Here is a 12740-nt window from a genome sequence, read left to right as displayed (position 1 = left end):
ACTGAACTTGCAGTGACTGCTGGAATAAAGTTCTTTGCAAAATCTTATTTGCCTTGTTGCTGTTCATGGGCATGGAGCAGATGGATTAAGTTTATTTATTATAAGTAGCACATAGAAACTTTTCTGGTCTGCTTTCTGGGTTGCCTTCTTTTAAGTTGTGATGTGTACACAACTAGTGTTTGTAGTTAAAAATTGGAGTAAATACATACTCAGAGCTGATTTTATAGCAAAATTGCAGGGTAGAGTTAAGGCTATTTATATGGCACATGGATCAGACACATTAGGACATGTTAATTTTTCTTAAGCATTTTCTAAATTCTTCATTTACAAATCAGAATATTTCTTTTGGGATTGACCACAACACTATTAAGGCATTGAATTGTATTTTTAAATTAAAACCCTGTTGATATAATTTGTTATCATAAGATAAATATAGATAAAGATATAGATGTAGATATAGATATAGATTATTAGGTATAGATTATTAGATATAGATTATTAGATATAGATATAGATATAGATATAGATATAAAACAGTTCTTACAAATTACTTTATAGGTTTGTCTCCCAATTCTCTGAAGAAAAGGAAGTTTATAAATACCTTTTGAAAGTGGAATTTAGATATTACACTTTGATAAGTTACAGCCAGGCTCAGAACCAGATTTAGTCAAAAGATGAAGATTGTATGTATTCAAACCAAAGACTGACTTGAATAGATATAAACTTTTTTTTTTCCTGTTTCTCAGAATATTTTGTTCCATGGTCTGGCCTTTCTAATGTAAATTATTTCAATCAACATATGCTGGAAAGAGCAAACACGTATAGTGGAACCTGCAATAAGACTTCAGGGTGTAAAGGTGTGATCCCAAGCTCCCAAGTCACTTCAGCAGGACTTCATGCATTATGGAGAATGTATGGTATTATTACATATGCTGAGACTTTTGACTATCGCATAAAACAAAACAGAAAAGAAAAAAAAAAGAAATTTAAGTATTAATAAGAATCCCATTTACTACAGTGTCAAAGACATATGAGGAATAAAAATTGAAATACCTGGAAAAAATATGTTAAAACACTGTGACTGAAAAGAACAAAACAAAACATAGCAAAGCAAAAAAGGAAATAAATAATGGATGAATTAGTGGTTCCTCTTGCATTGTTAAAAACACAATAGAGGATCAAATTACATTAAAAGAGAACCTAACATAAAAGCTTCTTTTTGGAAGAAGAAGTGTCAACATTCTCAGAATCCGTCTTTAATTCAGCAAAAACATAAAAAGGAAAAAAAAACCAACAAAAATTGATTTGGATGTCTGCTTTTTTCCTTTTGGGTTGACTTTTTATCAAGCTAATAAGCTTACAGACCTAAAAAAATTATCCTTATTCACCTCGGTGTTGAAATAGGTGTGTAAACGCTGTATAAACAGAAAGTTAAGCAAATACATAGAAAATCTTTGCAAAAAAATTGGAATTATATAAAAGCTATTCATCCTGCATGCAGTCCCATGGTAATATTAACATTTTTCAGTATGTCTGGTGATTTCCAGAGTGACATCTGCTCAGACAGTGACTGATCTCCCTCATCCCTCTGCTTTCACTTTATTTTATTCTCATAGCAGAGTCGAGGGGTCTGTTACTGCTTTTATTAAGGTCTCTGGGAGTTTTGCCATCTCCTCAGGCCTCACTTTGATAAGAAAAAATTGGGCTCATGCTGCTGAAATCCAAACCATAAGCAATTTCCAATGTGATCTTTTCCACACAGTAATTTCTCTACCTGGGCACAAGAACAAATGTAGGAACGTATAATCCAGTCTCTGTTCTCGCTGGTGAATACTTGTGTGACAAATCCTATTAAAAACTATTGACACACCTAAACCAGAACTTCTTCTCATCACCATTATTTCTGTGACAGTGAGGTTTATTGGTCAGACTGACAATTGGAGTGAATATTAGACCTTATTGTCCTTCTGGAAATGAGCAAGGTCTGGGAAGGGGCAGCACTTCAGCCTTTCCTCGTGCCAGCCTGTCAGATGCAGCCACCCTCTGCTGTGCTCTGGAATGATTTTCTGCTGCTACTTAGCACACCAGAGTTGAGGCTTTTTTCCTGCTCTGGTTCCTCTTTGCTTCTGAGGGTAGGATTCAGATGCATAAGTGCATCGGAGATTGTATTTGTTGTTTGCATACCCCATCTGTCCATTAGCTGTATCTCCAGAAGGGATGGCTTGGAAGAAGCCCTGTAGCATGTCTCCCAGCCCTCTGCAAACATCTGCAAACATGAGGGTGTCCGAAGTGACCTTACATGTTTATATTTAGGCAAACAAACTCTGCTGTGTTTGACAAACTTGCTTTTCACTTTACAGGTCGCCCTTCCCAATCTCCAAGAATGACCTTGCACATGGAAATTCACCAAGACTCTTTGGTTTTCAGCTGGCTCAGGTGGAGCTGTCTGGAAGATTATGGTCACATGCAGTCTGTGGCTTAGAGAGTAGAGATTAGGATGCACAACAGGAATGGGAATCTGATAATAGGAGCTTGTGCGGAACATGGGCTGGGGCACAGTGATCCCCAGTCCCTTTCCTTCTTGGGGAGGCAAAACTGCTGGATGCTGAATATTTGAAACCTGAGGGTATAACAGAAGCTAATGTTAGTTAGAAGCAAGGGATTGCTTCTCATTTGTCCTGAGATCAAATGGTTGGATATGGCTAGATCGCCAGCAAACACGAATTATTTAATTAAAGAAAAAGAAAGAAATTAACCCCTTGCAACCACAGCAGCTGTGATATCAGGCTGGAAGCTCTTTGGCTGTTTTCATTCTCTCAAGTTTGATCTGCTGTTGAGTTCTGCATCTAAAAGAAAGGTAGAAGGATGTACCAGATCGGATCCATGTAAACACGAATATTTGAAGGGAAAAAGTGGTTCCTGTGGTAGGCAGTGTTGACTGTAAAACCCTCTGTGTCACCAACGGACCTGTACATCCTTACAGAGCATCTACATTTTCATGGGGTGTAGATTAACACTCAGGTTTCCTCCATGAACTTGGGAGCTTCTTGCTGACTGATCTCCTTAACTCAGCTGCTGAAACTCTCCAGAAGAGCCACACAGGCAGGGGACTGGGAAACAGCAGAAATAAGTGCATTATCCAGCTGGAGTGGAGGAAGGTGGTCTGCTACGAAGGTGCGTAGGCAAAAAACTAGTCTTGCTTTCATGGGAGAAAGCACACTCCCCTTTAAACATCTTGCCGTCTTGAGTGGGGATGTGCAGAACAACACTGAAAGAAGTATTTTTGTGACAGATAAACTAAATCTGTTGAATTGTTACATGGAAGAATTTGTAATTACTAACATCAAATACAAACACAAAGCATATTTACTATCAAAAAGAACAAAGTTATGTCTTTGCAATGTTAACGAAAAGATAAGTTTTATAAGCAGTTTTCATACGTCATTGTGAAGGCCAAAAATGGAGAAAAATATTTCAGCTTACATAACAAGCAATGGCCATTACTGGCTCTGTGAAAGACAATGATGGACAGAGTTATGTGCCCCGAGGTGGGCCTTTATATAGGCTTTCCCTTCACAGCTGCTCAGGGGGTTCTTTCCTCTGCTTTGTCAGGAGTCAGCTTAATCCAAAACCTTAATGCATCCCTTTAACCAGAGCAGCTGGCAGAGCTCATGAGAGGCTGCCAGGGCTTACCAGGAGTCCATGATTCCTCTATCTCTCCCCATCCTGAAGTACTGCCACCCTGACTTTCCTCAGAGGATTTCTGGGAGCCCTCCAAAACCCCAGAAGCAGCTACCTGAGGATCTAGAAGGTCTCAAAGCACACCCAGAATCTGCTGTGTCTGTTGCCTGTCTCATTTTCACACTGTTCAATTCAGTCCTGCGCTTCAACCATCCCTCTAAATCTTGGAGTTCCCCATTTCTGAGCATGAGGTGGGGATCTGGAATTTGATGGAGATGCACTCAGACTAAACATGGAGCTTGTAGAAGGATAAAGCAGAAGGACTTGGTTCCACATGGAGTAATTTGCAATCCCAGTAGCAGGGACAGGCAAAGGAAGAAGCATCACCTCTGCTTTACAGATGTCCAGCTGCAGCATAACTGAAATAACTGATCTGAAGGCTTAGAGAGGATAGGAAAAGGGTAGGATTGGAAAGGAACAGGAATCCAGTGAAGAACAGCTCGAAAACATGCTATGCCAGTCAGTCTGAAATTTATTTCATTGATCTAATGTATTTTTTCTTTTTTCTGTATTCAGACAAGATTGCTAAGGCAAGACAAGATTAGCATATAACCTTCACATATATATTTACACAATATATCTTATGTGTATAGAAGAATATTAAAAGCTACTATTGGACTTCAGAAATACCTTCCACACATCTCTCAATTTTCATTATGCAGTTTCCACCTTTATAATCCTGTCACCCTTGTTTCATCTCTGCTTTCAGAAATCAGAATTGGGTGGCTTGGTAAATGAGGGGAGAACAGTGGATATCGTCTGTCTAGATTTCAGTGAGGTTTTTGACACTGCTCAGCCAGAGAGAAAAAGGCTCAGAAGGGATCTCACTGATGTGCACAGATATCAGGGAGGGTGCTAAGAGGACAGAGCCAGGCTCTTGTCAATGATGCTCAACAACAGGGTGAGAGACAGTGGCCACAAACTAAAACACGTGAGGTTCTCTAAATATCAGAAGACGTTTTTTCACTGTAGAGGTGACTTGGAACTGGCACAGGTTGGCCAAGGAGCTGGTGGAGTCTCCATCCTTAGAGGTAATTTAAAAAAATACCTGGACATGGTCTGGACAACATGTTCTAAGTGCCTTGCTTGAGCAGGGGGGCTGGACCACCAGGTCCCTTCTAACCACAACCATTCTGTGATAAATTATTTGAGCCTAAACTTTGATTGAGAATTTTTTATAAATCACCTTTTTCAATTGGAGATCTCCATTTCACAGCTCTTATAAAACAAAAAATTTAAAGTGTGGACTTTGGGAGTTTTTACAGCTTGTCATGCTTCTATTCAATAATTCCTACTAATTTCCTCTAAAAAGGTACTTGAAAATTAAGTGACCCATAATTTTCAGATTACCAGTCCTTGAAAACTTTCAGGATATCAGTTTTCTTTCTCTATACTGCACAAGGAAAAAAAAAAATCTCAAAACCTCCTCTGGGATAAAACAAATAATTTCCTTCCCACTCCCTATTATTGAGTCCCCAAGTGAAATAGTGGCACCAACAGAATCAACAGAAGATTACCACTCACAATTTCCTTTAGGCAAGGCAATATCCTTATGGATTTTATTATGCTCTCCATTTTAAGTATAAAGAATTTGTTTCTACACTGATAGAATCTTTCAAAGCAGTGAGCTTTCTGAAGTTCAGTCTCTGTGAAGTTACTAACATTTTTAATTAATGACATGAAGGCACTCAAATCTCCTTTGTATAATACAGTGAATTTAAATAAGTTAAAACAACAAAAAACTTCCAATCTTTCTAATAATTTTTAATTCTCTAATTCCTAAGGATTATTAGCAGACAGTCTGCCTTGTATGATAAAAACTGTGTGATTTTATATCCACCAAGCCTGCCTTTAGCACTGTTAGGTGGGGCACAATTTCACCTGTCTTCATTGCCAGTGTGAGGAGATCTACTGGATGTTACTTCACATATTTTGAATAGGGATGCCAAGTAAAATCCAGTGTACTCTTGAAAAGTTAGCATTCTGTCTTCATGCTGAATTTTCTGATGCTGGGAGATTCAAATTAGATTTTTCAAGCTATTTTAACTTTATTTGACATGTAATACATAATACAGATGAGCAAAATAGCACAGTGTTAGTTATCTCGTCACAAGGATTGACAGGACCACAAAGCATATTAGCTAAGGGGTGTTTATCTCCCCACCTTTACTCATTGGGAAAGGATTGGTAGGGTGGCAACCACACTTAATGTTGGGTTCAGAGACCATGAATCAAGGAAAAAGATTTGCCTAATGTGGCCTCTGGCTTAGTGATTTAAAATAAAGGCACTGCAACAGGCAAAGATGCCCTACAAGTAAAAGGGTAACAGATTGATGCAACATACCCCCTGTCCTTATATCAAACACATTGTGTTTAAACTGCCTGTTTAAAAAATGCTTGTAGTGCAAAGTGAGTATTCAGAGTCAGCACTGGATGTGTAAAAAGAGGCCCTGCAAGGTGACTGGACACAATTTTTCAAGGGAAGAAGCTGGAAAGGTGCTGTCAGTAATTATATTTGAACAATAAAAAACTGTCTGAATATTTTTAAAGCCTTACAGGTACAGGCTTTGGTGGCCCATATGGTCTTCTGCCCCAAAACACTACTGCCTATTCTGAAATAAAGGTCTATACTCAGCCCTCCAGCTGAAGAATAAATTGGGTGCTGGGTGTGCAATCCAGTTCTTCTGTCAATATACAGAAAACAGAACATCTCACTGAAGGAACCATGTGAGAGGTAGGAACCAGAAAGCACCTGTGACAGCATGCAGAGCAACCCCCTGCACCTCTGCAGGCACTGTTCAGAGCTGGGCCCAGGAGGACATGAGTTCAAGAGTCTCTGGTATTCAAAACTGGACAGTGAGAAGAGATACAGCCCTGTCAGCCTGAATTTAGTGCCAGAGAAGGTCATGGAGCAGCTCAAGAGCCATCATGTGGCACTTACAGGACAGCCAGGGCATCAGGCCCAGCCAGGATGGGTTTGTGGAAGACAGGTCCTGCCTGACCAACCTGATCTCCACTAAGGTGACCCACTTTGTGGTTCAGGAGACAAGGAGCACTATCCCCCAACGCTCTCTTGCTCAAACAGGATTTATTAAAACAAACAAAAAATTTTATGAATATATTTACAAAGGGTTCCACACTTCCTAGCAGGGGGAGCATCACAACTGGGACCATTTGCAGGGGCTGCACAGGAAGCGGGGATTTGAACTCGTTTGCCTCCTTAGCCAGGAGGGGAGGTAGCGCAGCACGTTTTCTAGTCGCTGCTCCCCACGGCCACAGGGGTGTCTCGCCAGCAGATCCTCCACAGTGCCCAGCTCTAGTGGAAAAAGTGCACAGTGAGTGGCCTCAGGGGCAGAAGCAGCAGAAAGTGAATCATGTCCTTGCAGGCATTCAGGAATTTGTAGGCACTGCCAGCTCTCATGGCTGGATGCAGCCCTCAGAGTGTTATTCTTGGGAAGTGCTTGGCAAATGCACCAGAGGTCCCTACCCTATTCGGGGGCTTCTCTGTAGTGTCATAAGAGTCAGGATCATCCTTCCAGTCCTTCTCCTCCTCCTCTACCTGCTCCTGGGCACTGGTGGAGGTTTCCCACTGGCTGCCATCATCACAGTCAGAGCTTCTCTGCCTGGGCAGCCAGTAGATCCCAAAGAGCACGAGGAGGATTTCAGCACTGACCCAGAACCACCACTCCTGGCAAGCCAAGAGGAGCATTCTTCCTGGGGTGAGTCCAGACTGCTTCTGCATCCTCTGCTCCATCATCAGCTGCCTGGTCATCTCCAGGATGCGCTCCTTCTCATGCTGCCTCAGGAGCTCTTCTGTGACCTTCACTGACGGAAGATCCATCCTCACTGTGTATTGGAGGATGCCCAGCACCACCAGGATTTTGGTGATCTTTCCAGCTCTGGCCTGGAGGAGGAGGAGGGAGAAAGCAGCTCAGCAGGCTAGGTGGTGGGGAGATGGTACCTGGGGCATCAGGGGAAACTGCTGAAACGTGAGCCCAGGGACAGGGGCAGCCATCCCCACAGCCCTCAGGGCACCTGCCCCAAGGGTGGAACCTGCCCTGCCCAAGACACTCCCCACAGCCCCTGCACCCTCTCCCCAGCCTTAGAAGCACCCTGGGTGCTGGTGCTTCTTGTCTGTCCCTCAGTTCAGCCTTCCCCCAGCCTGCCCCACTCACTGCTGCCTCAAGCCACACTGCAGCAGTGATGCTGCCACACGGGGCATCTGGGGACATGTTCCCCTTCAGGTCAAAGGCACCAGAGGCCCACAGTGACACCCCGCCCAGCCAGACTGGGCTTTGGAAAGAAACCAGGTGGAATTTAGATGGAACCAGAGTTTATGACCTTTGGAAGAAGGGGCAGCCACTCAGGAGGACTGCACAGCTTTCATGGGGTTGTGGAGGGAGAAAATCAGAAGGGCCAAAGCCCAAATAGAACTTAATCTGGTTATATATTAACTGCCATATAAGAGAATAAAAATGTTTCTCTAAGTTCATTAGCAACAAAAAGGAGGGCTAAGAAGAATCTCCATCCTTTAATGGATGGGAGTGAAATATAGTGAGAGAGAATGAGGAGGAGACTGAGGTGTTTAATGCCTTCTTTGCCTCAGTCTTTAGAGTAAGGCCAGTTGTTCTCCATGTACCCAGGCCCCTGAACTGGAAAACAGAGATGAGGAGCAGGCAGGAAACAACACCTGGGCAGAGGCACCCAAGCAGGATGCAGGCACTGTTAAACTCACTGTTCACACAGACTAATCAAGAGTTATTCCCAGCTGCCCAGTCACTTGAGTATTTACAGTGTTTCTCACCAGCCAAGTCATCTGGCTGCGCTGTTCCTCATGCTGCGTCAGGACCTCTGCCGTGGTCTGCGCTGACTGAGCATCTGCCCTCAGGGTGTGCTGGAGGATGGCCAGCACCAGCAGGATTTTGGTGATCCTTCCTGCCATGGCCTGAATGAGGAGAAGGGAGAGAAGGGGCTCAGTGGAGCTGGGTAGCAGGGAGATGGTGGCTGGGGCAGCGGGGCAGGAAATGCAGGGCCCAGGCACAGGGCACATCCCCGCAGCCCTGAGAGCACTGGCCCCGAGGGCAACACCTGCCCTGCCCGAGGTGCTCTCCACAGCCCCGCACCCTCTCCCCAGCCTCAGAAGCTCCCCCGGGTGCTGGTGCTCCTGGCCTGGCCCCCGCTCAGCCCAGCCTTGCCCCGCCTGCCGCACTCACCGCTGGCTGGAGCCGCACTGCAGCGGCGGCACCGCAACGTGCGCGGTGTGGGGACGTGTCCCCTCCGATGTCACAGACACCAGGGCTCCATGGCCGCACCCCGCCCAGCCAGCCAGGGCACTGGATGGAACTCAGGTGGAACTCTCCTGGAACACACATGGAACTCCCATGAAACCAGAGAGTTTAGCACCTTTGGAAGAAGGGGCAGGAGGCCTACACAGCTTTTGAGAGGTTATGAAGGAAGAAAGTCAGAAAGGCCAAAGCCTGACTGGAAGTTAATTCACACGGTGCTGTAAAAGACAACAAAAAATGTTTTCATAAGTACATTAGCAATGAAAGGAGGCTCAGGACAATCTCCAGCCTTTACTGGATTGGGGGGTAACACAGAGACAAAGGAGAGGAAGAAGCTGAGGTACTTCATGTAAGGCCTGTTTGACAGACATGAGCTCCTCCCATGACAAGATGACCAGGGAGAGGCTGTGGCTCTTGTTTCACAGGAGTTTAGTAAAGGCTTTGATGCTGTTTCTCACAGCATTCTTCTGGAGAAAGTGGCTGCTCATGGCTTGGACATGGTGCTCTTTGGGTACAGAACTGGCTGTGGGGCTGGGCCCAGAGAGTGATGGGGAATGGAGTTACACTCAGCTGCCAGCCAGTCATGGGTGGGGTTCCTCAGGTCTCAGTATTTGGGCCAGTTCTGTTTAATACCTTTTTTGACAATCTGGAAAAGGGGGTCAGGGATAGATCTCAGTCAGTTTGCAGACGACACCAAGCTGGGCAGGAATGTTGGTCTGCTTCCGGAAGGTTCTGCAGAGAGATCTGGACAGGCTGGATTGATGGGTTGAGGCCAAAGGTATGAGCTCAATAAGACCAAGTGCCAGGTCCTACACTTGGGTCACAGCAACTTTAGGCAAAGCTCCAGGCTTGGGGCAGAGTGGCTCGAAAGCTGCCTGGTAGAAAAGGAGCTGGGGGTGTTGGTCGATAGGAGCTGAATAAGAACCAGTGTGTGCCCAGGTGTGCAAAAAACCAATGGCATCCCGGCTTATATCAGGAATAGGGGGGCCAGCAGGACTTGGGAAGCACATCGAGACCCCTTGCAATCACTTTATTTAAGGCAGGAGACACTCTGTAAAGGCTTGAATTATCTGCAGGCTGCTCAGCTATACTGAAGGACAAAGTGGTGGGGCTGCTCCATCAGTTTGTTCTGCATGCTTATACTTTTGTGTCTCTTTTCAGCTATTCCTAAATATTCATATTGTAAGTGTAAAACAGATCAAGGACTGCTGATCACTTTAAAAGAGATAGCAATGAGATCACCCTGCCCTTTGCGTAAAACCACAGCAGCCACATCAATCAGTGAACTATCATAACAACATAAGTCATTTTAAGTTTAGATCTTAAAAATTCTAAGAAAGTCAGCCTATTAAATTCAGTGGGAAACTGAAAACCTGATATGAACTAAAAGAGAAGAAGGACCAGCTCCTGGACAGGCTATGTAACCATAGGCATTGCTAACCCTGCCATTACAGAGTCCTGCTTCAGGAACTGCGAGAGTCATTCCCAGCTGGTCTTTTGTGTATATTTAAGTGGAGCATAGCAATGGAAACAAATATAGTGGGTGTCACAATGCCTTCCAGAATTGGCAGGCAGCCTGTGCAGCATTTTTGAAACAGCTCTGTCACCACAGAGCTAAACATTCCTCCTTTAACAACACCCCCACTGTAATTTGTATCTGGCAAAAGAAGCCACAAACACCAACATTTACAGATATGCTATGTGGCTACTAAATTCTAGAAAGAAAATCTGGCTCTCTGTCTGTCCAGAGCACATGGGAGCCCTGGACATTTCAAAGAGGAAAAGCAGTCCTTCCCTGAATCTGCAGTTGAAGATGAGCAACAATTTCAGGACATCATCAGATAAAAGCAAACAGGAACTGGAGTGATAGGACAAGGAGTAACGGCTTCAAAGTGGGAGAGGAGAAATTTACATGGTATATGGAAGAAACTTTACTGTGAGGGTTGTGAGGCCCTGGCACAGTTTCCCAGAGAAGCTGTGGTTGCCCCATCACTGCAAAGTGTTCAAGGCCAGGCTGGATGGGGCTCTGAGCAACCTGGTCTAGTGGAAGGTGTCCCTGCCCCTGGCATGGGGCTGGAGCAAGATGGTCTTTAAGGTCCGTTCCAACCCAAACGATTCTATAACTCTATGAAAAGATAGACGCAGGCAGTGTCCAATGGCTGTCACACCTTCCTCTGGGAAGCAGATCAGCAGTTTTGACCTATAATTCACTTTTGACCTATAATTCTCATTCTTATCTCCAGGATCAAACCAAAATATTTACAATTCTATGTCACATTATGCTGAAAACTGAGCTGTTGCCGAATGGGATATCCATTTTGAAACTACCTAAGTACAGTCACAGGATGCCTATTAAAAGTAGTTTATTTACTTTTTGTTGATCTAACAGCCACAATCCAACCCATGCTAGGTATTGCATCTCTAACCAAGGTGCAAAAAGCTTCATTTAGAGTTTATGACTGCAACAACCAAAGATATCAGTTGACATGATCAAGGTCAAAGTGCTTCCCATTGTGTAATACACTAAGAGGGTTTTCCTTTGGAACCATGGAAACCAAAACAGGGAGAAAAGGAATGGGAATGTTTCATAAAACAAAAACAAGTCCACTGTGAGCTACTCTCCTGTCCTGACACTAAGTGCAATTGAAGGGTAAGATTTCTGCAGGGTTTTTTTACCAATACTGTGTGCAAGTAACACAGAAAATTGTATTTCCCTACCGTATTCAGTGTATTTTGTCACCAAAATGTGGTTGGTACAAGTCATCAGAGAACTCTATTGTCAGACCAACTGTCAAAAGTCATCCAGGAATAATAATTCTTTTTTTTTTTCTACTTAGAACACATGGTTTGTGAGCAGGGAAAGCCAACAAACTATCATATTCTAGTAGAGTACACCTACATATCAGATGACTGGGATTTTTCAACAAAACTCTACTTTTACTACTTGGCAATTTATTAATTTGAGTTTTAGAGCCTGCTGTCTATGTATGTACCATGTTCCTGAAATACTAGCTGGTTTTTCAGATAACTTGATTTGTTAAAAACTCATTTTTCTCAAAACTCAGATCAAAGTGCAAAACCAAAACAAGATGTGAAGGGGGAGGAAGAGAGAAGCTCTCCAGGCATTAGATAATTTTTGCCTTATCTCATTAGTACTTCAGAGAGGTTTTGTAACTCCTTTTGGATCTCATTCTTGTCTTTCTCTAGGATCTCTCCACAGTGTAGAACATGGCTCTGGGATGTTGAGAAGTCATACACTGTTGTAGCAGCAAATTATTTTCAGCCTCATTTTTAAGCTTGTGTAACCACACTTGCTGCTTGTGTGTCTGCTTCCTCTGTCCTCATTTGCTTTTAGATCCCTTGTTTCATAGCCACCACCTCATTTGACAGAACTGGATAGATCTCACTGGCACAAAGTTCTCAAAAGCTTTCTGAAAACAGGTGGGCTAAGATGGGGGACAGAATTAACTCAACCTCTGTTGGGCATCAGAGAATCCACTGTGAGCTCAGGTCTGTGTCTTACTTTCTTACAAGCACATACCTGTGTTTACAAAGAACAGCAGATTTTAGAGGTATTGCAGTCACCTTTTCTTTTCTGGTGAAGAATATGTTGCAATTTCACAAGTAAAAATCATAGAATTACAGAATCATTTAGGGTGGAAATGAACTTTAAGGTCACCAAGTCCAACCATTATTCCAGCACTGCCAAGTCCA

The 12740-nt window shown here is 43.6% G+C and overlaps 1 protein-coding gene across 1 annotated transcript; it reads right to left on the bottom strand.

The window, feature by feature from the left end:
- Nucleotides 1-4261: 4261 nt before the first annotated feature.
- Nucleotides 4262-9312, bottom strand: LOC116440325. The gene is made up of 4 exons (XM_032100965.1): nt 8955-9312; nt 8546-8686; nt 7229-7645; nt 4262-7057 (listed from the first exon to the last, which is right to left on the bottom strand). Exons 1-4 carry the CDS (start codon nt 9111-9113, stop codon nt 6995-6997), a joined length of 780 nt encoding a protein of 259 aa, XP_031956856.1. The 5' UTR covers nt 9114-9312; the 3' UTR covers nt 4262-6994.
- Between the last annotated feature and the right edge of the window lie 3428 nt (nt 9313-12740).

This window comes from Corvus moneduloides, chromosome 2, assembly GCF_009650955.1.
Source record: "Corvus moneduloides isolate bCorMon1 chromosome 2, bCorMon1.pri, whole genome shotgun sequence".
Lineage (NCBI taxonomy): Eukaryota > Metazoa > Chordata > Aves > Passeriformes > Corvidae > Corvus > Corvus moneduloides.
The sequence above is the reverse complement of the archived record's forward strand: the minus strand, read 5'-3'. Positions and strand labels throughout refer to the sequence as shown.